At 60.0% G+C, this 25,749-nt stretch overlaps 2 protein-coding genes across 2 annotated transcripts; one reads left to right on the top strand and one right to left on the bottom strand.

The window, feature by feature from the left end:
• The first annotated feature begins 220 nt into the window (after positions 1 to 220).
• Positions 221 to 13,985, top strand: POLRMT (RNA polymerase mitochondrial). The gene is given in 22 exon segments (XM_066336145.1): positions 221 to 320; positions 884 to 979; positions 1,275 to 1,831; positions 1,833 to 1,922; positions 2,241 to 2,371; positions 3,397 to 3,583; positions 3,988 to 4,137; positions 4,254 to 4,421; positions 4,730 to 4,900; positions 5,339 to 5,578; positions 5,816 to 6,595; positions 6,869 to 6,991; positions 8,618 to 8,740; positions 9,614 to 9,793; positions 9,900 to 9,986; positions 10,260 to 10,373; positions 10,937 to 10,986; positions 11,259 to 11,357; positions 11,688 to 11,760; positions 12,225 to 12,307; positions 12,657 to 12,736; positions 13,319 to 13,985. Coding segments are annotated over 22 exon segments (3,690 nt in total). The 5' UTR covers positions 221 to 262; the 3' UTR covers positions 13,369 to 13,985.
• Positions 13,986 to 15,391: 1,406 nt separating this feature from the next.
• HCN2 (hyperpolarization activated cyclic nucleotide gated potassium and sodium channel 2) lies at positions 15,392 to 25,635 on the bottom strand. The gene is made up of 8 exons (XM_066336154.1): positions 25,161 to 25,635; positions 19,497 to 19,920; positions 18,626 to 18,787; positions 17,786 to 18,004; positions 17,487 to 17,633; positions 16,960 to 17,200; positions 16,619 to 16,783; positions 15,392 to 16,481 (listed from the first exon to the last, which is right to left on the bottom strand). Exons 1-8 carry the CDS (start codon positions 25,607 to 25,609, stop codon positions 15,529 to 15,531), a joined length of 2,760 nt encoding a protein of 919 aa, XP_066192251.1. The 5' UTR covers positions 25,610 to 25,635; the 3' UTR covers positions 15,392 to 15,528.
• Between the last annotated feature and the right edge of the window lie 114 nt (positions 25,636 to 25,749).

Raw genomic sequence — 25,749 nt, 5'->3', positions numbered from 1 at the left:
CGAGACGCGTCGAGCTCCGGCCAGAGAGGCGCGGGTCAGCCGTGCTCCGCCACCTCTCGGTCCCTCCGCCGTGTCCCGGGATCCGCGCTCGTCCCGACCCACCCCGTCGGGGCCGCCGCGGCCGCCAGGGGGCGCGGGGCACGGCCGCGTTGCACCAAGGGAGTTGTAGTCCGGCGCGGCGGGACTCGCACTCCCGGCATGCCTTGCGCCTGCGCCGCGGGGTGGCGCATGCGCGGTGGCGCGCGGCGCGCGTGGCCCGGGGATGTCGCTGCTGAGGCTGCGGGCGGTGCTGAGGGGCCCGGGCGGGCTGAGGGGGCCCGGTGAGCGGGAACGGGCACCCGGGAGGGTCGCGGAGGGACCGGCGGGACACGGAGGCACTAGCGGGGCATGGAGGGACTGGCGGGGACACGAGGAGACAGGACATGGCCCGATTGTGCAGACGGAGTACGGCCAGGACGTCCCACGATCCCGAGCATTCTCTGGGATACAGCTGGAAGATGGAAGGGTCTTTTTGCGTTGTGAGCGCCCCAAGGATAGAGTCGGGGCTGTGGAAGTGCTGACATTTTGTTACTTGCCAGAGGACTGATACGGGGACTCTGGGTCCTGTCCCAGCTGTGGGATAGCGCCTGCCTGCTCTGCGGGTCTTGGGGTGCTGCCACCCCGTTCACAGCGCTGGGGTTTTTGTTGTCCCTGGGGTCATGTCCCTGTTTCCAGGGTGTGAGGGGAGTCCTTGTCCCTGCTGCGCTGCTGCTGGAGCAGCTGAGCTGAGAAACATCCCTCGCTCAGTGTCCCGCTGGGGCCATGGGGCAGAGTGGGGAACAGGGAGTGCTTAAGGGAGTGAAGCTTCCTCTGACCCCCACATCTTTGTGTTTTTCTGTGGCAGGGATTCCATGGAGAATCTTCAGGAGTTACTCTTCTGCCAGCACCAAGGAGAAGGCAAACAGAAATGGCACCTGTGAGAGGACAGAGCTGCTGGAAGGTGAGTGCTGGAAGAGCTGCAGTGAGCCGACAGCAATTAGACCAGCCTGAGCTGTTGTTTTGTCCCTCGCAGTGACACTGCTGGGTTCCTGGGATGCTGAGGTGGGCCCCAGCCTGCAGGTAGATCTCAGAGAGACAATGGTTGGTATCTGTCTGGGAGTGAGGCTGGCCAAGGAGAAAGGAAGTTCTTGCATGAACCCTTTTTTCTGAGCAGAATCCTGGTACTTTCAGAGCAAGGACAGGACAGAGCCTTCTGCTGTGCCTTATCTCTTATACCTCTCTCTGTTTCCCACTAGTGCTTAAAGCTCGAGCGAAGCAGCTCCAAGGCAGTAACATCCCAGAGGTGACGGTTAACAAAGTGGAACTGACTGCACTAGACAATGACAAGTACCAGGAGGCTGTGGCCCCTGGCCCCAAGGAGAAGCAGCCCATTCCCATGGCACGGGGTGATGGCCTGGCCCAGTCCAGCACCTGGGCCAAAAACTTGCAGAAGGAAATGTATGTGCAGCAGCTGAAGATGAAGCAGGAATTGCCCAGTGCTGCCTCTCAGCTGGCTCTGGAGGACCAGGCCAAGCTAGAGGTCAAGGCAGAGACCACAGCCAAACCCAAACCAAAAACCACGAAGAGCCAAAAAATCCTAGAGAAGAAAGCAAAGAAAGCAGCCACTGCCTGGAACCAGAGCTCTGGCAGCCCTCACGGCAAGCCCACGGTAGCAGGAGTGAAGGAAGCTGCGGAGCTCAAGAGGCCTCAGAGGATGCCAAGGGACAAGAACAACCAACAGGTCCTGCAGCAGACCATTCAGTCCAACCTGGAGTGCTTCGTGTTCCTGCAGCAGTCGGAGGAGGCCGAGCGGGTACCTCCTGCTGTGCCAAAGCTCTCCGCTGAAGAAGAAGGTGATGGACGTTGGTGCCTACAACATCGTGATGCGCAGCTGGGCCAGGAAGGTACCGAGCTGTGGGTGCTCCGGGTGGGAGAGGGGCTGGCTCGTGAGGAAGAGCCTCCAGCTGGTTTTACCTGTGGTTGTCACTTCAGCAAGCTTTCAAGCAGTGTTTTTGGCAAAGAGGACTGAGTTGGCATGAGGCCACAGACCCGTGTGAGGTGGCTTTGAGAGGAAGAAGGGAGTGGGGAAGGGGTAGGGTAGATGTGACTAAATCCGAACAGGAGTAGAGGGGCGTGGAGGTGTGACTTTGGGTCCACTGGAGTCAGTGTCCACAGCTCCTTCCCTTCTCAGTGTCCACAGCTCCTTCCCTTCTCACCTGCAGGGCTGCATGAATCGCATCGATCGATTGTTTTCCATTCTGGAGTCCTCCGGCCTCCGGCCCAACTTGGAGTCCTACGCGGTGGCTCTGGAGTGCTTGGGCAGGAACCAGTCACCTCCCAAAGCCATCTTGAGGTAACACCTCTCTCAGGTGCTGCTGAGCTTTGGGGGCAGTAGTTCCACATCCTGTGCTTGGAGAACTGGGAGATGCAGTGGGTCGGCGCCAGGAAGAGCTGCCCCTTCTTCGTGCCCACCTGGATGCTCTGACCCACTTCTCGTAGCCAGATTTCAGGGTGAGCAGAGCACCCTGAAACCCCCAGCTGCTGGGTGTTTGTCTGAGATTGTGCACGGAGAGGAGATGTGGAAGGTGAGAACAGGCACTGTTCCGCCCAGAGCTGGACTGGGAGAGGCCCTCTCCAGTCAGGGACTCCTTGATTCCACACTCATCCCAGGCATCTCACTCCTTCTGCCCCCTCCATTGCTGCCTGCTGGGAATGGCTTGGCTCCTCTGTTTTTGTGGCACTTCCGTGGAGATTGTCTTTTTTGGCTTTTGGGCTCAGTCACAGAGCTGGTTCCTGCAGGGCTCTACAGAGGAGCTTGGTTGGGAGATTCAGGTGGATTTCATGGAGCATAACAGACAGGAAAGTGTCAGTGCTAAAGTGAGCAGCTGAAAGAGCCCTGGAGAATCCCACAGGCTGGGCCTAGGGGCAGTGCCTGGATCTGGAGGCACAGCGAGCTCCTCTCCAGAGGATGGAGAAGGCTTCAGATGCACTAGTGCTGAACCTCAGGGATGTATCACTGGCCTCTCTGTCCTTTGGCTGCTGACAAGTCCTAGATGCCTTCAAGGGAATGTACTTCAGTCAGCTGACTCTGAGGGGGCTGGCATGACTGTGCTGGACGGTGTGGGAGCTGTGTCAGTGCAGCACACGCTGTGGGGCTGCCTGTGGGCAGCTCGGTCCCGCAGTGGCTGGAGCTCAGCCTCCCTGCCCAGGAAGCTCTGCAGTGGTGCAGGCTGAGGGATGGACACCTGATCCCTGTAAGCTGAGGCGGGTGACCTTGTGGGACGGGCTGTGCTGAGGCAGCTCCTGCCCCGGCAGCTTCTGTACAACATGCTCAGGCCCTTGGGGAAGATCGAGCTTGTCCTGTCTGCCTCTCCTCAGATACCTGCAGCAGCTGAGCAGCAATGGCTTCCATGTGGATGAGCTCTTCCAAAAGTGCCTGTTTGAGGAAGATGAGAAGGAGATGGTGCTGTGGGCCATCAGGACTGTCCAGCCCAACTATCAGCTGCCTCCTCCACCCAGCCCTGAGATCTGCAAGTCATCTCTGCTCCAGGACTTCTATTCCAGAGTAAGCCACAGCGCTCAGGGAGGTGTTGTAGCTGGCCACGTGGTGGTCACAGGTGTTCTTAGGTACAGCCCAGGGGAGGCCTAAAAAGAAAGAACCTTTTAAGCTGTTCTCTGCTCAATAGTCCACAAAAATCAAATGAATGACGTTACCAACAGCCTTACAGGAGAAGAGCAAAGCAGAGAGCTTGCAGGGGGCTGGAGATGACCTCCATGCACAGGAGGGGGTGCTTGGGGAGGTGCTTGGCTGTAACACAGAAGAGCAGCCTCTGGGGTTTGCCTGTCAGATTTCTGGACCCTGCTTTCATCCCAGAATTGTACCACAAGCCTCTTGCAGGGAAGCTGGGAGAATGAGCAAGGCTTTTCTTCCTCCCACTTTCAGCACTGACTGCCTCTCTCCCATTGCAGGAGACGATGGTGTCGTACCCCAAGCTGGACTTCTCCGTGAAGGAGTTGCAGGAGCGCTTCCAGCAGCAGCTGGAGATGGAGCTGAAGAACACCATAACCATCGAGTCAGTGGAGGCAGCCAAGCCCCTGACCCCAAAGGCTATCAAAGCGGTAAAGTCAGGGCTCTGGGGACAGCCCTCAGGACCTGTGGCTGAGAGCTGAGGGTCCTTGAGCTAAAGAGGGGACAGCTGATGTTGAGCAGCTCCCTTCCTTCCTTTTCCATGCAGCGTGAGCTGCTGGGCACCCTCCGCTCCCAGTGGCACGATGCCATCCTCCAGGCCCTGCAGAATTCCAAGCACAACATGGCCAGGCCCAAGAGGCTGTCCAAGTACAACATCCTCTACCCCTACCTGTGTCTGCTGCCGGATGAGGAGTATGTGGACATCATGATGCAGGTAGGAGCCTGCCCTGCCCTCACAGCAGTGGCTGTCACAGAGTACTAATGTCTCACTTGGGCCAGCAGAATTGGAATTTCCTGATAGTTTTACCAGGTTGTTAGGAGCAGGCTGACTGCTCCCTCTGCAGAGCAGCCAGAGAAATCCATGCTCTATCCTGGTTGTTTTTCCTTCCTCACCATCTGTTCAGTGCCATGGAAATCAGCATCTTGTGCTCCCTGCACAGCAGCTTTAACTCCTGCTCTGTTTCCCTGCTGTGTCTCTCTGTTCCTCCTTCCTAAGACCCTCTTTGCCTTTCCCTTTCCCAGATCCTCAATGACCTGTCTCCACAAGGTGAGTCCCTGGCAGTCCTGGCCAGGGAGCTGGGCTCCAAAGTCTACCACAGGTACATCATCCAGAGGAAGCTGCGCAGCTGCCACCTGGAGAAGGTGCAGCAGGTCTATGACAACTACATCCAGCTGCTGGCAAAGGACAGCCAGGTAGGAGCCCTTGGAACCAGGTGTCCCATGCAGGAAAGCTCTGGGCTTTGCAAGGCAGGAAAGGACAAGAGGGGAGAAAGGGGCCAAGGCCACTGCCCCGGGCACCCCAAGGACCAGATGAGCAGGTTGATCTCAGGGGTGAGTGCTTGTAGGGGCAGGCAGGTCTGCAATCTGTGCAGGAGGGGCAGGATGCTGTGGGGGCAAGGTGTCAGCACAGGGATGTTGCAAAAGGAAGGACTTTGCAGTGCCACTGTTCCCGTTCTCACTGTTGGGCTCACCCCAACCTCCTCAGCCCTCCTTCCACAAACACTCCTATCAGGGAGGACCTTGTGGGGACACAAAGATAAGAGAGTCCTTCTCAGAGCCACATCCCAGGTAGATAGATCCCATCCAGCAAAGCCCCTCCAGCTGACTCCATTTTCTCCTTGCACCTCCCAGCCTAAAGAGTACTTGCCACGGGAATACTGGGAGAAGCTGGTGGCAGAAGCAGGCTTTGGGGCTTCCCTGAACTTGAAGAACTGCATCTGGCCCTGTGTGCTCCTCATGCGCCTGGGCATGCACATGCTGGAGCTCCTGGTGAAGTCTGTCAAGGTGCCCAAGAACATCCTCAGTCGTCGTCTGGAGTCCAAGCCTATCCCTGTCCTCTACCACGTCTACTCCTTCTACAGTAACTGGCAGGTGAGCCTCATCCTGGGGGCTCTGGGGCTGTGCAGGATACCCCTTCCTCAAAATCAGATCCTTGCAAGGCCCTTTTCTGTCCTTGATGCCATTCCTGCTCAGGGATGCTTTGAGGAGCCCTTGATCCTGTTTGGATGATCTCCTTACTTGGCATGGTCTTTGTGGAATGCCTGACTGACCACAGGCTCTTCCACACTCCACCAGCCCTAATCCTCTGCTGCTGGTCCTCCTTTCCAGGTTGGGCTGATAAAGCCCCATCCCGTCTTCTCGCAGCTTGTGACAAACGCTGCAGAGACCACGCTGACCTTCAACTCCTCTGCCATGCCCATGCTGTGCCCCCCGGTGCCCTGGACCTCCCCCAATTTCGGTGCCTTTGTGCTCAGTGACACCAAGCTGATGCGCTTCATGGATGACACCACCCACCACCAGCTGCTCCTGGAGCAGTGTCCCCTCGTGAAGCTCCACCCCGTGCTGGATGCCCTGAACCAGCTGGGCAACTGCGCCTGGAAGATCAACCAGCCAGTGCTGGATATTATCATCTCCATCTTCAATGACAAAGGGGATGAGAAGCTGGACATCCCACCGCCCCTCTCTGAGGCTCCCAAGCCTCCCACTGCTCCTGGGCATCCCTCCACCTGGAGCAAGTCCCTCAAGCACGAGCTGTTCCTGTGCAAGAAGAAGACTGCAGAGATGCACAGCCTGCGCATGGACGCGCTCTACAAGCTCTCCATCGCCAACTACGTCAGGGACAAGGTGTTCTGGTTCCCTCACAACATGGACTTCCGTGGCAGGACTTACCCGTGCCCACCTTATTTCAATCACCTGGGGAACGATGTCACCCGGGCCATCCTGCTGTTTGCAGAGGGGAGGCCACTGGGACCAAAGGGACTGGACTGGCTGAAGATCCACCTCATCAACCTGACGGGGCTGAAGAAGAAGAACGCCTTGCAGGAGCGGCTGGAGTATGCCAATGAAATCATGGAGGACATCCTGGACTCGGCTGACCACCCGCTCACGGTACGTGGGAGCTTCTGAGAAGTGAAATAAAATGGAAATTACAATCGATTTTGAAACAAAAACATTTTGAAAGATACGCTTTTAGAGGTAGAAAGGGAAAAACCAATGCAGAGATTCTTAAATAACCTGTTCCTGCCTGAAAATATGGTGAGAAGCTAGGGTAGTGGAGGTGCTGTGCCCAGCATATCCCAGGTGCTAAGTGGCTCCTGGCTGTGATTTGAGGGGCACAGGAGCAGTGCCTGCTCCCACCAGCCTGTGTTTTCTCATTCCCAGGGCAGGAAGTGGTGGATGGACACTGATGAGCCCTGGCAAGCCTTGGCATGCTGTATGGAAATCGCCAAAGCCTCGAGGTCCCCAGATCCAGCAGCCTACATCTCTCACTTCCCAGTTCACCAGGTAGGAGCCCAGCAGATCCTCACGGCCCGTGTGAGACCCAGCAGGGCAGGAGAGGAGCATCCAGGTCTCCAGTGCTGCAATCCTTGCTCTTGGGTTTTCTTAGGAATGGCAGTGCAGTGTTGGGCATCTTGGCAGGAGAACTCTGATGATTTGCTGCTGCCTGCAGCCATCCATGAGTCTGTCCAGCCAAGGGCTGCCTTGCTTCCTTTGGCTTGAGCAGAGCCCAGCTGGGAGATTGCTGGCAGCTGCCACAGGGTGAGAGCCAGGTCAGTCTCACCTTCTGCACCACAGGATCAGGACTGGAAGTCAGCCCAGCAGGACAACACCTGGCTGTCTGGAGTGCTCAAAGCTGTGCTTTGGGGGCCTTTGCTCCAAAACTGAAGCCAAGCAGCTATTCAGGGCCAATATGGGAGGTCTGGAGCTCTGACAAAGGGCACAGGAACAGAAGTGGTTGGCCCCCTTGTTCAGTGGCCTGTCACCATGTGCCCTGTCCTCCCTGGCTGCACAGGGATGGGGTTGATAGTGGACATGGGTGAGGGGTGACTGCTCCTTTCTCTTACGGGGAGATCAAGTGGCCATGACTGAGTGGGGAGGGCAGCAGTTGTTCTGCCAGTCGTGATGGTCTGCAATATGCATGAGACAGTCAGGACTGATATTTTGATGACAACAAAAGATCAAGAGAGCAGCTGGGGGTGTATGGAGGGGGCAGCTAATGAAAAAACAGCAAGGACTTCTTCTGGAGGGTACCAGAGTCTTGTTCAGCCTGAGTCATCAGTGCTCAATTACTGGAGCCGTCAGGTCCTGGCGCTGCCTTTCTGCACTGCAGGGAGTGAGGAGAGAGTGCAGGAGAAAGGAGGCCTTGCTTGAGGAACCTGAGAGTCCTGGGGGTATCCGTGGCTCCCTGGACCAGGGAGAGCCTGAGCACAGGGAGCCAGGAACCACAGCACACCTGTGAGAAACATTGCTGCCAGTGTGGTTTGGGAGAACCAAGACCTTCGTGCACCATCATTCAGGTCCTGTCTGTCTCACCCAAGCTGCTCTTTGTTCCAGGAGGGCTGCAAGGACAGCTGCTGCGGCAGACGCTCACCGTGCCTCTGATGCAGCTTTGGGAAATCTTGATGGGACCTGGTTTCTGTCAGAGGGATGTTTTCATCTGCTGGCAGTGCAGCTGGCTGGAGCTGCAGAGCCAGCTGGGGCTTCCTGAGGGATCGTTGGCTTGGCCTGCCTTTTCCTGTGTCTGATCCCACTGCTGAGGTTGTTTTGACTGCTGGCTCTTGGGGCGGCTTTTAGCATCCCAGATATATTCGGTGTTTTCACAATTTTCTGGTTTTCAGTGTTCCCGTCAGAGTTTCTGATGTCTTTGGAAACCTGAAGTGGTGGTGATCTGAGGTTTCTGTTTTTAAACCTCACAGGGCACAGTAGTTAGGAGTAGACCCAGGCAGGAAACCTGGCCAGAAGGCAAATGGTCAATTCTGGGAGATGATCACTGCTCTGAAGGGCAGGGGCTGGAAATAATGACCACGTGAGCCCAGGGTACCTGTGCATGGGGAGGGGGATGGATCCCTCCAGGACAGCAGGGCTCTGTCCATGCACTAACTCCTTGTTTCCTTCGTGTTTTTCCTGCAGGATGGCTCCTGCAATGGGCTGCAGCACTATGCAGCGCTTGGCCGGGATCTCAGCGGCGCTGCCTCTGTCAACCTGGTGCCCTGTGGGCTCCCTCAGGATGTCTACAGTGCAGTGGCCCAGCAGGTGAGGCACAGTGGGGACACACGAGGTCCTTTTGGATCTGCCTTCTCCTCTTGGTGTGCACAGGGTGGCTCCAGCTCCCAAGAAGAAAGAGGGGATGTATGTGCAGAGGGCTGAGGAGGCATGAGCTGGGCAGAGACAGGGATACTGCATCCCTGAGTGGGATCTGACTGGAGATCTGTCCTCACAGAGGTGACTGTGAGAAGTCCCCTGGGATTTTTGCTGTCTTCACTTGTCCTGAATGAAGCCTGGGAGAATTAGGCTGGAGAAGTGGAAGAGAGCAGAATGTGTTCCTCATCCCTTGGTCACAGCTGGCTGGCCTATGGGTTATGAGATTTTTCTTCCTTGAGCTGAGTTGGAGAGAGTGGAGAGAGATTCAGCCTTGGTCCTGCTACAAAGTCTTTGGTTTCTTTGGCAAGACACGACAAGTGAAATTTGCCATTGGGAAAGTGCTGAGAAGCTCATTCAGCTGGCATTGGACCCTTCATCTACCATCTGGGTCTCAGCAGGTTTTCTCTAGGCAGCACCACACCAGAGAGCAGGAAGAGTTCATGGGGGGGCAGAGGCAGGAGAGCCTAAGTTTTGAGCCACAGTTGAGCTGTGTCCTTATCCCAGCTGGCACCACCTGGGATAAGGGACAGTGCTGAGGCAGCAGAGCAGGCTCTGCAGGCACGGTCATCCCTGCTGGATCCCTTCAGCATGTGCCTTCTGTTATCCAGGGTGGTGAAAATGGGCAGGGAGGGATTCTGCAGGGATTCTGATGGGAGCTTGAGCCAGGCAGTGCACAGCTGGGAGGGTCCCACAGGCTACCAGCCACAGAGGGGGCTCAGGCCAGCGTGGCTCAGGGCGGCACTGACTGAGAGACCCTCCCCTCAGGTGGAGGAGTTTCGGAAGAAGGATGCTGAGCGGGGGGTGAAGATTGCCCAGGTGCTGCAGGGCTTCATCAGCCGCAAGGTGGTGAAGCAGACGGTGATGACGGTGGTGTACGGGGTCACTCGCTACGGCGGCCGCCTGCAGATAGAGAGACGCCTCAAGGAGATTGATGAGTTCCCTGAGGTAGCGTTCCTGTGTGTCCCCCTCCTCCCTGGATCCTGTCACTTTGCTCTATGTCTTTGGCTGTCCCTTTGCATGACCCATGGCTCATGCCTCTGGTCTGTGCCAGGAGCACTTGTGGGAAGCGTCTCATTACCTGGTGAAGCAGGTGTTCAACAGCATCAAGGAGATGTTCTCAGCGACTCGAGATATCCAGGTAAGGAGCCTGTTGCCCCTTACCTTCAGTTTTTCTTCTTCTCTGGCCCATTCATGCATAGACAAGGGGATGCTCTGTGGGGGGATGGTTCTCCTGGCTCCTGGCCCAGAGAGGATTCTCCTGCCCCAGTGCAGAGGTGTGGGATTGTGCCAAGCTCCCCAGTAAATGCTGGACTGTTGCAGTCTGTGGCAGGAGAGAGGTAGCCTGTGCTGGGAGGGGATGGGGTCTCCCAGCTCCACAGTAACTCCATGTGTTTCCTCTCCTCTTCTGAAGAACTGGCTGACGGAGAGCGCCAAGCTTATTGCCCAGTCAGGCCGGACAGTGGAGTGGGTCACACCACTGGGGCTCCCCATCATCCAGCCCTACTATCGCTCCAGGTCCACTGTGGTGAGTGTCCAGTGTGAGGTCTCATGGCACACCCTCCCTGTGCCATGGTGGGAGCAGGGAAAACACAGCCAGGCAGGTTGGCATCACTGCTGGGTGAGCCTGCAGAGCAGGTAGGATCCCTGTGTACAGGCACATCCTCCAGCCTCATGGCTCCCTGCAGAGCCTGGAGTGTGTGGGTGGGCTGGTGAGGAAGCTCTGCAGCTCCATCCCACTCAGGCAGCTGGGGCACGGGCCGTTCCCCGCTCCGAGAGCCTCCTCAGGGCTCGTGTGACTCAGTCTCGCTGCTGTCACCTCCCACGTGCTGCTGTGCTGACTCACAGCCCCCCAGCCCGGCTCCAGCAGCCCTTCTCACCCAGTTCACCCTGCGAGGGCCAAAGGGTTCAGGTGCCTGCCAGCACCCTCAGGAGGGGAGGTGGGCAAGGTGTCACTGGGCAGTGGCAGCTGCTGTGGTGGTGGGACAGCCTGGAAAGGCACAGGCCTCTCTCCAGAAGAGTGGGGCAGTGCCCAGCCCCCCGTGCTGCCAGGCAGTGCAGGGTGACAGCTGGTCCCCTCTCTCCTCACAGCTGGATTGTGGCATGCAGCGCTTGAGTGTGAGAAATTCCAACAACAGCCAGTAAGTACAAAAGCATGGCCTGCACCACGCCCCTGCTGACCCCAGCCTGTGCTCTGGGAACAAGGCATTCCTGTCAGGGAAGCTGTCAAGGAGTGCCAGAGCTCCTGTTTTTGCTGCTGCACTGCAGAAAGCTGAACAGAGCAGTAGGGCCTTAGGGCCTTCAGGGCTGCCCCCTCACCCCCAGGCTGGGGTGGCACTGCCTCTGTGCCAGTGCTGTCTGAAATTTGGTCCAGAAATGCCTCAGCTCCTCTGTGCCCTGCTTTGTCCTGCAGGAAACCTGACACTGTGAAGCAGAAGAATGCTTTTCCCCCCAACTTCATCCATTCTCTGGACTCCACACACATGATGCTCACAGCACTGCACTGCCTCAGGTAGGAGTGGGCAGCTGGGCTCTCAACTGGCTATTCCCTGGTTCAGGATTCTCCTGGGAGAACATTGCTGAGGCAAGGCACCACATGGAACTGAGGAGGGGACTCCCTGGTGGGAGGGCATTTGGGGTTCCTGGTAGAGAAGGAAAGGAGGCAGCAGGGCAGGGACAGGGAGATTCTGGAATTGGCCACTTCCCTCTGAAGAGCTGCTGTGCAGGGAGTTCCCCTCTTGTGTAGTCTCTGCTGCTGTCCCAGGCAGAGGTTCTCCGTGGGGTGGGTCAAACACACAGAGGGGTCTCAGCACTGCCTCATGGCACCTTTGCCTCCTCCCAGGAAGGGTCTCACCTTCGTCTCAGTCCACGATTGCTACTGGACTCATGCGCTCACCGTGGATGTCATGAACCAGGTAAAAGTGTCCTCCTGGCTCCCTTGGGAGCAAGATCTTGCTGATCTGTGCTCTGGGCCCATGCCAGGCCTCGCCTCCCCTGGGCTTTGCTCCATAGGCTGATTGATTCACCCGGGTGAGGTGAACTTGGGATGTTTGCTGGCGGTCGCAGCTGATTTCCTGGTGCCCCATCTCCTCCCACTCTGCAGGGAGCATGTAGGGGAGAATCTGTGGAAACAGGCACTAAACACAGCCCTGGCAGAGCTGATGCCACTGCCCTGCCCTGGGTCCTTCCCAAGGGCTGTTGTGCTAATGAGAGTCAACCTCTGCTTCACACCTCCCCAGGCTGATTCCCTTCACCCTTGTCTGACAGCCCCCTCTTCCCACTCCTGCTGCTTCCCCTGCCCCTCACCTCTGACCTGTCACTGGGGGAAGGAGGGAAAACACCTCCTAAGCTGCATCTCACTGTTGTCTCCCTGGGTCAGGTCTGTCGGCAGCAGTTTGTGGCTCTGCACAGCGAGAAGATTCTGCAGGATCTGTCAGAGTTCATGCTGGAGAAGTATTGCAGGTATTCCTGACCTGTTGGTTTTTCCACCCCACCTCCCAGAGGTTGTGTCCAGGTGCTCACAGGTTGTGTCACCTGTTTGGGGATTGCTCTGGGGGTAAGCTGTCCTGCCTTCTTGCCTGACACCCAAATTGCCTTCAGTAGCTGTGTAAAAACCAAGGACTCTGCACCCTCTTGCTACAAAACCAAGGGAGGGTTTGGCAGCCTTAGGGCCTGCCCTGGGCTCCTGCTTTCACCCTAGGGTGTGTGATCTTTTTTGGAAGAGCTGAATCCTGTTGTCAGGGGCTGCACTAGGGAGCAAAGGAGAGTGTGTCTGGTTCCAGATAAATTGTGTTTATTTACTTCCTTCTAGTTCATCCAGTTCCAGCACAGAGCCCATAGCCCATTGGCAGAAGAGACTGATGGAGCAGCTGTCGAATGTCCCCAGGACAGGTAGGAGATGGGACAGGAAGATGCAGAGCACAGGAGTGTTTTGGAGACAAGGGGAATGAGATGAAGTGGGCCCCCCAAACCACCAAAAGCCAAAAAGCCAGAGCTGTCTCCTAGCATCAGGTTTCCTCTTCTATGCTGGCTTGCAGAGCCATGGGCCAGAGCAGTCCAGCACGTCCACATTCCCCTGTAGCATTCTTGTGAGTGGTCTCTGCCATCCTCACTGAGTCCCTGGGATTTTCCCCAGGCTGACCCAGCTCTCCCCATCCTGCTCTTGTTCCGCTCCCATCTGTTCCCAACCACGAGCATTTGCTCGGAGATGGGAGTGAGGGACTCGGCATGGTAATTGCCAGGATCTAGATGATATACATGCAATGGGATTAAGGCAATTAGTTTAACTCCTTCTAATCCCTCAGCCCTGTGTCTGCCAGGCCATCTGGCTCTGCCTGACCTCTGTGTGGAGTGGCCCAGCACTCCATGGGCAGCACAGACCAGGGGCAGGGATCCTTCCTACACTGAAGCCACTTCTCTCCACCTGGCCATCCCCACCTTGCTCTCCTCTGACCTCTCCTTTGCTCCCCTCAGGTGAATTCAACCTGAATCAAGTGATTGATTCCACATATTTCTTCAGCTGAGCCCCAGCAACCCACGGGGCCTGAGATACCTCTGGACCTCCAGCCATGGTGGGCACTGGCACACAATGCTCTTCTGTCCCACATCTCATGGAGGAGTTGCAGCTTCCAGCCCAGTGAGAGCCCTGCCTCACTCTGAGGTGCTGGGGCAAACTGAGACTGCTGGAGCAGCTGGTGGGGGACAGGGGCTCTGCACTGTTTGCTGTCACTGCCTGACCCAGCACAGGGAAAGGGCACCCAGCCCTGCAGAGGGCTGCAGCTCTGGGCTGGGGACAGAGAGGTGGCAGGAGGCAAGGGTGGCTCCCCTCAGCTGTGAGCACTGTCCTTTGCCTGTCCTGGTGCTGTCCCTCTTCTTCCCTCTCAGACTTGGAGGGGCAGGAACCTGACCTGGCCACAGCAGGAGCCCCAGCCATGCTCTTTGTCACAGGGCAGGTGCTGCTCTGTGCTCTGCTCCAGCTCTGGGCACTGTCCTCACTCTCCACAGCACAGCCTCTACAGCTCTTGACTCTCATTTCCAGGGATGGGTTTTGCTGCTGCTCACTGGGGCTCAGGCAGGGAAAACCACTAACTTGGGGGTCAGCATGTATAATACTGTAAATAAAATGTTTTTTGAAATACAAGATGGGATCTGTGTCCTTGAAATCTTTGCCTGAAGCCTGTGAGATGCTTGGGCTCTTGCCTCACCTTCCTAGGGGCATGGGGAGGTGGGATTGCTGCCTCCCAGCCTGTTCTGCTGACTGGTTGGGCTTCGGTTGCTCACAGAGGTGTCACATTCTGAAAATGCCTTTGTAGCAGAAACATGGAATTATGCCAGTTCAGCTACAGCAGGAGCTGGACTCTCACAGGGGCCAAGTGCAGCTTTTCCAGCCAGGAGCCTCCTATTCTCACTGGACTGTGGCTTCCCAGACTTCTTCTCCACTGGGCTGGTGCTGGAGATGGTTGGCACCTTGTAACTGGAGCTGTGTTTGGCCCAGTTCTCGGCTATGCCCTATAACCACAGGCTCACATTCAGCCTGCACCCAGCTCCTTCCTGGCTGCTGCTGGAGTGAGGGGGAAGCTGCTGGCAGAGGCTTTTCACCTTGTGGCTTTCCTGGCAAGGGAGGCAGCTCTTCAAAGGACAAAGCTGCGTCCCGCAGCCTGAGCTGGGGCTGTGCCCAGTGTTCCGGCTCCCGGGGCCGGGCACGAGGAGCGGGAGGCGCGGCAGGGAGGGACGGTGGCGAAGAAGCAGAGCCGGAGTCGTGCGTAGCTCTGTCAGCTGCTGACGTTTATTGCACAGGATGGGCTGGATGGGAAGGTGGACGCTTGGAGTGGGGCCCTGTCCCCGCAGGGTGCCGGGGCTGGCACGGGCCCCGCGCTCGCGGTACATTCAATGTGGAAGGCTCCAGAGTGCGAGGCAGCGAGGCACACACACGCACACGCACACACACCCGCACACGCACACACACACAACACACGCACAGGCACCTGGTACACTCGGTAGGTGCCTGCCCCAGCCCCAGGGCTCGGGCTCCAGCGCCTGCCTCTGTCCTAGCGCTGCCTATGGGGACATGGGGCCGTGCTCACCCCCAGCCCCGGAGTGGGGGACAGTGTGTTTGTGGGTGCTTACAAGCCTCAGAGCGACCATCCCTCAGACCCTTCCCAACTTACCTCCAGTCCTGGACCATCACCCCTCGCCTTGGGTCTGTGAGAGGGGCGCAGGGACACGCGTGGCGCCAGGGCTGCGCCGACAGCCCCGGGGAGGTGTCCTGCGGGTCACACACAGGGATGTGTTCAGGTCAGAGATATCATACACAGAGTTGGTCATGGCGAGGATGCAGCTGTGGCTTCTATGGGCAGCCGGGGAGGCCAGGGGGCAGCGGGGCTTCGCCACGGGGAGCGGGCGACAGGGTCAGACTTTGGTCGGAGACGACACACCCGGGGGCCCAGCCCAGTGACCCCGCGGTGGGGAGAGGGCGCAGCAGCCCCAGGCCCACCCTCGGCAGCCGCCCCGCTCTGCAGCGGGTGGCAGCAGGGGCCGGGGAGCGGGGCTGGCGCCGTGGCGGGGGGCGGCAGCCGGCGGCGCGGCCGTGGCCCTCACCCGGCGGCGCGGGGTGGACACGGGGTGACACGGGACTCCCTGCCGCCGCCCCTCCGGCGCGCGTGTCCCCGTGCCTGGCGCGGAGGTCACAAGTTGGAAGACAGCCTGGACTTGGCCGGGTCCGTGTCGGGCGTGCTGGACGCCGAATCCTTGCGGGCCGCCGCCGAGTCCTGCGGCAGGGCGGGCGGCGGTGTCAGCCCCGAGCCCGTGGGCGCCGGGTGGGCCGGGGTCCCCCGCGAGGGTGCCTGGCCCCGCAGCCCGGCCGGAGGGCCGGGGCCCGGCGAGGCGGCGGCCGGGCCCCCAGCGATGGAGGTGCTGGACTCTCGGGCAGAGGCCGGGGGGCTCTGGGTGCTGCCGGCCGCCAGCCCGTGGGGCAGCGAGGGCTGCGAGGCCGAGAGGGGCCGCGAATCCTGGCTGAGGCTGCTGGTGTGCAGCGCCTGTGTGCTCTTGTGGGCGGCCAGGCGCTGGGGCGAGCTGGGCGCTGGCTGCTGGCTGAGGGACAGCTGGGAGCCCAGCGGCCCTGGGGCGCCTCCGTAGGCGAACGTCCGGCTGGCCAGCGGGCTTTGGGACGGCGGGCTGGCCGCGGCCGCGGCGAAGGCGCTGGTGGAGGCGGGCAGGGCCGTGGGCTGCGCCGGGTCCTGCGAGGGCGAGGGGTTGGCGTGGGGCGCGGGGGGCTGCGGCTGCGGCGGGGGGCTCTGCTGCAGCAGGACGGGGGACACGGCGAAGGGGCTGGGCACGGCCTGGGCGTACTGCAAGCGGCGCATCATGCGAGGCGAGCCCAGCGCCATGGAGCCCACCAGCGGGCTGGCCATCTGCGGGCAGAAGCTCATGGCGACGGCTTGCTGGAGGGTGGCGATGGCGGAGGTGACCTGGGGCTGGACGGGGCTGTACATGGCCGTGTGCTGCTGCAGCTCCGCCTGCTGCACCATCTCCCGGTCGTACTTGACGATCTCCTGGATGATCTCGTTCTCCTGGTTGTTGAAGACACCTGAGTTGAGGTCGTGCTGCACTTTGTGGAGCAGGATCGAGTTCTTCTTCCCTGCAGGGAGAAGACCAGGAGAGGAACCACAGTGAGAGCCCGTATACTGGGGCTATGCTGAGCTCCCATGGGAACCACAGCTGCCTCCTTTGCCAAGACACTCCCTCTCCCCCTCCAGGCTCCCCTCTGTGTCCTACCGATGCGGTCGAGACGGTCGATGGCCACAGTCTCAAAGGCCCGTCTCATCATGGGGTACTCCTCCAGCACCTCGTTGAAGTTGTCCACTGAGAGTGAGTAGAGGCGGCAGTAGGTATCTGCACGGACACTGGCCGTGCGCCGGCCACGGGTCAGCAAGCAGATCTCTGGGGGGAAAACACCACGGCCAAGGTCAGAACACCACCATCGAGGACAAAACAGGGCAGGCCAGGAGCAGGGTGTGAGAACCACCATGCAGTGAGTGCCCTTGGACAGCACAGGTGTCCCAGTGCCTCTCACAGACCCCAAGAGGGGACCCAGGCTCAGTCCTGCCAGTGCTCACCCCCAAAGTAGGAACCATCAGAGAGTTTCATCTCCTTGTTGCCCTTGGTGAGGATGCTGACCACCCCGTGCTGGATGAAGTACATCTTCTTGCCGATGGTGCCCTCTCGGATGATGTAGTCACCCGGCTGGAACACCTCAAACTTCAGCTTGGTGAGCATCGCCGTGACGAAGTTGGGGTCGGCGTTGGCAAACAGGGGCATCGAGGCCACCAGCTTGCGGCAGTTGAAGTTCACGATTTCCTGTGGGGAAGTGGGTGAGCCCAGGACACTGGGACATGCTTCCCCAGGGACACACTCCTCACCCCAGACAGTCTCATGGACACCCTGGCATGCAGATTGTGCATGGACACACTCCCATGTGGAGCTGCAAAGCTGCAGTAAGAGATGTTTGACTCCAGGCATGCGCACGGCAGGAGTTGGTGGGACTCACAGCAAGGAGAAGGGAATCCTTTCCCAGGGCAAGGGAAGGGAATAGGGAATCCCTATCCTCACAGCAGCATCCCCCTCCCAGCTCTCCAGGCCTCACCTCACGCAGGGGCTCGTTGAGCTCCCCCAAGATGCTGTCCTCATCAAACATTTTGCCCTGGTAGCGATGCTCGTAGTAGTCGTGGATCTTCTGGCGGAAGTCGGCAGGCAGCTTGTGGAAGGACATGTACTGCTCCACCTGCTTGTACTGTGGGGACAAGTGGTGTCAGCCGGGACCCTCCACCCACATCCCCACTCCATGGGGCTGCTCCCACTCCTGCTCCTGACCAAGAACCCTCACCCCACGTGGCTGCGGCTCCAGGAGGGGACAAAGCTGCGGGCCCCATCCATTCCTCCTACCTTTTCCTGGTACTGGCGCCGGGAGGAGTCCAGCGACTGGATGAGGGCGGTGGCATGGCCGATGAACATGGCGTAGCAGGTGGCCCCCACGATCATGCTCAGCATGGTGAGCCAGATGTCCGTCATGCTCTCGGGCGCCTGCTTCCCGTAGCCGATGCAGAGCATGTGGCTCATGGACTTGAAGAGGGCGAAGGAGTACAGCTCACTCCAGGAGTCATTCTGCAGTGACAGGGACAACAGCTCAGCCATGCACGCCTGTGTGTGAGCATTGCTCGAGGGCACAGCGCTCTGGCTCACACCTGGCCACAGTCCCAGTTCTCTCCCAGCAAGAGGAATTTGTTGAAAAGCAAACTTTTCAAACTTTTCAAACTCCCCCGGCGAAGTAGGCAGGGAAGGGGAAGGGTGAGACAGGCAGGGGAGGAAAAGGAGGAAGCCAGGCGGAACAGAGCGGAGATGGAAATTTGATGAAACAGGATGAGACAGACAGGGGGAAAGGGCCATTTGCAGGAGGCTGCAGGGCTGAGAGGGAGCAATTAGAAACAGGAGCCATTATTTATTAATAGCAGCTTTGTGGCTAATGAGCAGAAGGCGGCAGGGGATAGGGCCAAGAGCCCCATGTCAGCATATTCCTCCCACCCGGATCAATCCACTGCTCCAGGTCCTGTGAGACCTCACCAGGGCGACAGCAGCATCCAGGGCAGGGTGTTCCATGGGGCACCACAGCCCTGGCCCATGGGGGTGGCATCTCCTGGGGCTGGAGGATGGAGGATGGATGATGTGGGGTTGGGTGGGAGCCCCAGGGAGCAGGCAGGAGCACGGTGTGGGGCAGATGGAACTCACCACCATCCCGTTGATGGAGACCCAGCAGTTCTGGGGGAAGTCCTGCAGCATGGGCACCAGGAACTGGAGGCAGCCATCCCAGTGGCAGAGCAGCAGCATCATCCCGATGAGGTTGATGATCCTCATCACTGCGCTGGCCAGGTCATAGGTCATGTGGAAGATCTGTGGGTGGGTGGGATGACAGGAGGTGAGCGTGGAGACTGTCCCTACTGCCCAGCCCTGCTCAGGGCACCGTCCTGCATGGCCTTAGCTGGAAGAAGCTCCCGTGGCTGGCCTGGCTCCTGCCTCGAGGTGGCTGTGCTCCACCTGCCTATTTATAGCTGGTGGGTGCCGCTGCGCTGCCCGAGAAGCGATAATGGCAGTGAGCCTGGCCGAGGATCAAGGAGACACAAATACTCTGGGCACTGAGGAGGGAGCAGGGCAGCTTTCAGGGCACTGAGTGCAGGGTACGGGCCAGAGCCACGCAGCAAAACTGAGTATGTCTCCTCAAAGCTGGGAATCCTGAAGGACTGGGGGTCCTGCTGTCCTCCCTGGTGCTTCCTGAGCTCCTGGTGGGGTAGGGAGCCAGAGGGGAGAGACAGGAGGTGCTGAGCTGAGCAGGGGGACAGGGTCCTACTGCTGGCAGAGCAGGGGATGGTGTGTCAGCATGTGCCAGCCATGCTGCCACCCATGGTGGGTGCTGTATCACAGCACAGGGATGTCCCAAACCCTCCAGGGTGGGTTACAGCCGCCCACCAGCCCCACAGACAACCCCACAGATCCTCTCCACCCTGCCAGTTTGTCAAGGAGCCACTGCGCTCGCAAAGCCCCTCTACTCCCACTCTCCCCAGCCATCCAGCTGCTGCCAGAGGGTCCCAGGGCAGGTCCTCACCTCCTCCCACTGGTGGATGTAGCGGATGAGCCGGGAGAGGCGGAGGAGCCGCAGGAGGCTGAGGATCTTGGTGAACCGGACGATGCGGAGGGCACGGGCTGTCTTATAGACCTCCGAGTCTATGCCCTTCTCCACAATGAGGAAAACGTAGTCCACAGGGATGGAGGAGACAAAGTCCACCACAAACCAGGTCTTGAGGTACTTCTTCTTGATCTTCTCGGGGTCCAGGATGATTTCTGTGTTGTCCTCAATGACAATCCCTGTCCGGAAGTTCAGCACCAGGTCCATCAGGAAGAAGGTGTCAGAGACCACATTGAACACGATCCAGGGGGCCGTCGTCTCCTCCTTGAAGAAGGTGATGCCCACGGGAATGATGATCAGGTTGCCGACCATGAAGAGCAGCATCGTGAAGTCCCAATAAAATCTGAAGAGCGAGAAGATGTTCGAGAATGTCACCTGCACCCCTCCATGCCAAGGGGACGCAGCCACCATGCCCTGCCTTAGGGGACCTGAGCCACTGGGCTACTGTCACTCTAATGCCACCTCAGCCACAGGAACCCCTTCATCTCCCCAGAGACCACATCCTGCTCCCTGCTCTCCAAACTGCCCCCAGGGTGATCCTGCAGCCAGCAGAGCCCCTGATTGAGGCAGAGGATGGGGCTGAGGGCTTCTGCTGGCCTGATTTGGCCCTTGGCAGCAGGTCCTGGGAGAGGGGAGAATGATGGCACCAAGCACCGGTGTGGGACACGCTCCAGCTGAGCTGCCAGGGGCATCCCGTGGGTTGAGGACCCTCAAACGACCGGCAGCGCTCAAGGTCGTGGGTAGAGTCAGTATCCGAGAGCTCTGGGAGCAGCCCCCCTCTTTCTGCACTCCCAGAGTGGGGACCCAAGGACAGGGGACATCCCTAGGGACAGCCAGGGCCACCTCACGCCGGCGCCTCCCTGGGCCAGGCTGGGTGGCGGTTTGGGGGATGCCAGGGCGGGGTCTGGCCGTGAGCCCCGCGGCGCGGGTGCGGTGGAAGGAGCCGCCGCGGCTCCGGTGCAGCGGAGCACGTACGGCTGCAGCTGGCGGCGGCAGCGCCCGCAGCCCCGGCCAGACGCGCGGGCGGTGCGGGAGTGGGCGGCCGCCTGAGCCCCGGGCCCTGCCTGGGCTGCGCTGCTCCTCCGCCCTCTCCTGCCTCACCCCATCCTTCTCCCCTTTCTCCTCGTCCCTCTCTCCCGGGCCACCGATGACCTTTCTGAGCATCTGCAAGGTCACAGCAGCTCTGTCACGGCGGGATGACGCGGAGGCCACCTCTGCCCTGCCTCGCCCGGCCGGGGGGCAGGAGTGGGGGGGATCCTCCTCGGTGCACGGACACGCAGGACCCTCGCCCACGCATCCTGCTCAGCCCACCCCGGCAGCTGCAGGGTGATGGGTGGCGGGTGCCGTGGCCACGCTGTGCCCTGGGGGACGGGGGGTGAGGAGGAGACCCCCACGCACACAGCAAGGGGCCACGGGCCGGGTGTCCCCCACCCCCACTGCGCAGACTAGCGCAGGACCAGAAGGAGCTGAGCATCCCAGCTCCTGACCTTTCTCCAATGACACCTTCCTCATGTGAGACATTGCCGTGGCAACCGTGAGTGATGTCACTGCTGCAAAACGATGACTTCACACCAGGGCGGTCCCCAGGGTACCCTCGGCAGAGGAGCTGTGCCCCTCCTGCACCCTTACACCGAGCTCCAGCTGCTGGTACCAAACAGGCCCAGCTGGACCCCCTGGGCTCCCACGCGGGGCACGATCTCCCAGGGATGCCACAGAGCTGCTGTGGGGCTGGATCTGCCCCTAAACCCCCTGGCAGCTCCCGCTCAGACTGACCCTGCTGCGCTGCGTGGGTCCCACAGGGGCATTAGCCATGCAAAGCTGCGAAGAACAAAGATTAAATAACCACGCCAGCTGGGCAAAACTCCCCTCTGGCTCCAATCCCTCTGCAATCTGGCTGAGCCAGGGCAGAACTCGGCCTGCGGAGAAAGATAAACTGCTCCTGATCCCCCACTGCACACAACTGACCCCGTGTGATCGCCCCAGGGACCGGCGTGCCACGCCAGTGCTTTCTTCCTCAGAAGGTTCATGTGCATAGAAAAAAGATCCAATCCAGGCTACTAAAAATATCTGAAAACAAATTAATCAGGATCCTCGACACCCCTCCCTCGCTTCTGACCCAATTGTATGACAGTGATGATGACAGAAGATGCCCAAAGCCCCTGCAAGAGGCAGCTGCCACCTTCCTGCTTCATCACCCCCTCAAGGCCTGACACAGTGGTGCTGGTCTGAGGTCCTGGTGTAGGATAAGAGTAATGTCCAAGCCCTAGAGGTGGCCATGGCCACAGCGTGCCAGGGTGGTCCCTGCTTAACTCCACTGGCAGCACTCAGAGCTCCAGGGAATGCCAGGGATGATCCAAACACTCCTGTCTGTGCTGTCCCATGGGACAGTGATGGACAGAGCTCCTTTAGACCTCCCTCTGCCCCTGAGGTCTGAACCCTTTGGCTCTGATGGGGCCCAGATGCAAACCAGGCTGCCTGGTGAGCAGGAGCAGCACGGGATCAGTGAAGGATCAGCGTGGGATTGGCACAGGATTGGGGCAGGATCGGCACTTTGCAAACTCGCACTAAATACTCGTATTCTAAAAATGAGATTGCTGTGAGAAACGGGTTGTGGAGCCAATGGCAGGAGTTTGCCCAGGGTGATGAGCAGTGGTGGCCAATGCACTGTCTGCAGCCCCAGATCCCAGTACAGCCAGTTGAGACAAATGACTGGTGCCCTCTCCGCTGGAAAAGCCTTTTACCTCGGGGGACCCTGGGGAAGGGGGGATAAATCTTTGCAGACTGCTCAAGGACCCAAACCTTCACCATCCCCCAAGCCGGTCACAGCCTGTCCTCCCCTTGAGCCGTGGCTTTCAGCAACTGACGCTGCAGAGGGAGGGGCCCAGTTCTCCAACACCCTCACCACAGGGAATGGGAACACCAGGACCAGTGGCAGAGCTGCCACACACACCGGGAGCATCAGCCCTGGTGAGCCCTGCCCCTCTGCTCAGGAGCCCCTATGGTGGCACCATCCAGGTAGAGGGAAAGCCCCTGAAAGCATTTAAACCTGGGTCAGGAAGGCCCCAGCCAAGCAACAGCAGGGACATGCGCTCTGGAAGCATCTTTGCTCCTGATTCACATGCAGGAACTGCTCTTGCAATGGAAAATCATCATCAGTGAGGACCTCCTGCTCAGCTCCAACCCCAGCCCAGCCTTGTGGAAGGCTGGAGGGACCCTTGGGCAGCCCCTTGTTGGTCACAGGGTGATGGGCACTGCCACCACCTCCAAACCACCGGCTGCACCTCCCAAAGTGATGCCCCAGGGCTGGTGCAGAAACCCCAAAAGAAGGAATGAAGGAGTTGGCGCTGGCTTGGCTGTTCCTCCAGAGACCAGAAGTGACAAAGTCAGTGACAATCATTTCCCAGCACCCAAAAGGAGGTGGCCCTGCTCCAGCACACACTTACAAGGTCTCTTTGATCAAATTCACAGCTCAGGATCTCACCAGCTGCCCTGATTGCTTCCTCGTCATTCAATATTTATGTAAATAGCAACTTTGGTTCCTGGAGCAAATCTGCCCTGAATTGTGTGTGAACGATGGCAGCACCATGGCCGTGAGGAGCCAGGATTGCTAAACGATGCCGATTATGAAATGATGTCACAGATGCAGATGGGTAATGATTTTCTCTTAAGATGGGAAATGGGTTTTGCAGGGCAAACACGACCAGGTCACGCTCCATTGTCATTACTGGATAAATGCTTTTTTTTGATTGTTTTAAGGCAGGACAACATGGGAGGGATGCACTCATGTCCCCAACGCGCACAGGCAGAGCGGGTTCCTCAGCCCAGCCTCGCGTGGGCCGATCCTGTTCCTGTGCACAGTTGTGGAACTGGAGGATGCCATGGCTCTGCCTGCAGCTCCTCCCCACTGGGCAGGGAACTCTCCTACGCCACTTCCAGCATCAAAACACAGGCAGCCACTCTGCCCCAATGGGTTTCAAGTCTCGCTAGCGGTTCCAGGAGGATGAAGCCCGTGCAGGGCAGGACAGCCAGGGTGACTCCCCAAGGTCACTCCAGCACCCACCTGCCTGCTGCAAGCACCAGTGCAGGGAGTGATGCTGCTGCACTCTGGGGAATCCTCTGAGGTCTCCAGCCCACTGCAGGCTCACCAGAGGGAGATCCCCACTCTTGGCAGCACTGTGGGCTCTGCCACCAGCACCATGGCTGTGCCAGCTCAGAGAAGCAAGGCAGGCTCTCAGGGTCACCCCGCTCCCAGCCTCCCCCAACATCCCACAGCTGCTGGGGGTGAGGAGAAGCACAGGGAGAGGAGGACCCAAGTCCTCCCGCTCAGCAGCCCCCAGGACCCACCTGGCACTGCCACCCTCTGCTGGGTCACGGCAGGGACAGTGGAGCTCCCTCCGCCACAGGACTGGCAGTGGCCAGGTACTGTGGCCACTCCTCACCCCAAATCTGCAGCAGAACCCAGTGCCCAGCCCGCGAGATGAGGAAGGGGCTCCACTGGGTTCCCACGGCAGGTTCCCAGGGTGGAAGGGCTCAAAACCCTGTGCAGGAAGTCAGCCCTGAGGGAAGGCCAAAGGCCTCCAACTGCTCCTCTGCAAGATGCCAGAGCAGCCCAGGAGCAGCCCATGAGGGTGAAAGCAGGAGGTGAAGGTGCTGCACCCTGCCCTGAGCCCATGGCCACCTCCACGTGTCTCAGGGAACCCCAGCCCGGGAGGACCCATCAGTGTCAGCAGTCAACAGAACCTGAGATCTGTCTCAGGGGATCCCCCACTCAGGCACCCAGCAAACCCTCCCTTGAGCCACCCAAACCTCTCACTATCACCTCAGCCTCTGGCCAAAGGCTCCTCCAGCCCCTTTGAGGTCTCTGGACCGGGGTCCTCCCAGTGCTGGCTCACCAGCAATGCCAGCAGGGTCTCGGTTTCCCCTTCCCTGCAGGATGCCATGCTGCCTACCCCAGACAGCGCAGCCATCCCTCCCGGTAGCTTTCACACGACTCGGGAAGCATTTGCCACTCCGGAGCTCGCCAGGGCTCAGAGGATGGGAAGGAGACGGAGCTGCAGAGCCTTTCTCCCGGGTTTGTCATCCCTCGCCTGGCAGACACACAGGCTGGGTCTTGGGGGCTCGAGTCCTCTCAGGAGCGAGAAGGATCCCCCCCAAACCGGCTGAACCTCAGGGACAGAATCAGGCCTCCTTGGGGGAGGGGGGAGCCTTCACAACGCTCTGCCAGGCAGCGGCAAAGCACGTCCCCCTGCCCAGCCCCAGCCCTGCGCAGGGAAGGGGACACCGAACCCCAGGGAGCTCCGGGGACAGCGCCAAGGCCCGATGGGGCTCAGGAGGGTCAAGCCGGGCCGAACCCGCCGAGGCCTCGGGAAGGACAAGGGGACGAGGGGATGCCCTTGCCCAGGCACCGCGAGGGCTCTCGGCATCCCCGAAGCGGCGGCCGCTGCGCTGGGGAGGGGGATGCCTGGCTCGTCTCCTCCCGCGCCCGGCGGCGGCTCAAGGTGCCCTCGGCCCGGCCGCACCGGCGGCCCCGCTCCCCGGCCCGGCCCCGCGGGATGCGGCCGAACCCCGCGGGTACCCCCGCACCTGAAATCGCTGTAGGGGTGGATGATCCAGGCCCCCGCCGACTTGACGCGCTCTTGCTCCCGCTCCACCGCTTTCTGCGAGCCGAACATCCGCAGCGAGAACTTGTTGACGCCGGGCTGGAGCATCGCCCCGAACTGCCGCTGCATGAAGCTGGCCTGGCTCCCGCGGACCTCCTCGGCCGCATCCTCGCTCGCTCCCTCCTCGGCCGCCTTGGCCCCGCCGGGGGATGCGCCGCCGCCGCCGCAGGAGAAGGAGACCTTGGGCTCGCGGGGCGGCTCCGGGCCGGGGCTGCGCGGCGGTTCCCCGCGACGGCACTCGCCGTTCGGGGATCCCTTCCCTCCGCGGCCCCTCGCCCGCCCCGTCGCCGTGGCCCCGCCGCGTTTGGCCCCATCGGCCGCCTCCTCCTCGGCCGCTGCCTCCCCGCCCGCCGCGCCGCGGCCCGCCCGCATCCTGCCGCCGCTGCCGCCGCCGAGGCCACCGGCGGCCGAGTGGCGCCCGCCGCCGCGGCGAGGGCGGGCCGGGGCGGGCCGGGGGCGGGCGGCGGGGCTGGGCCGGGGGCCGGGCGGCTCCGCAGCTCCCCCCGCCGGCA

Source organism: Sylvia atricapilla, chromosome 26, assembly GCF_009819655.1.
Source record: "Sylvia atricapilla isolate bSylAtr1 chromosome 26, bSylAtr1.pri, whole genome shotgun sequence".
NCBI lineage: Eukaryota > Metazoa > Chordata > Aves > Passeriformes > Sylviidae > Sylvia > Sylvia atricapilla.
Note: the sequence above shows the minus strand (reverse complement) of the source record. Positions and strands in the feature narration are given on the sequence as shown.

Excerpts from the sequence above, each read along its gene's own strand:
- HCN2 (XM_066336154.1), bottom strand. The coding sequence starts at position 25,609 with ATGCGGGCGGGCCGCGGCGCGGCGGGCGGGGAGGCAGCGGCCGAGGAG. Across the intron at positions 19,921-25,160 it reads CACCCCTACAGCGATTTCAG|ATTTTATTGGGACTTCACGA; the intron begins GTGCGGGGGTAC and ends CTCGCTCTTCAG. Across the intron at positions 17,634-17,785 it reads GGCGCCAGTACCAGGAAAAG|TACAAGCAGGTGGAGCAGTA; the intron begins GTAGGAGGAATG and ends TTGTCCCCACAG.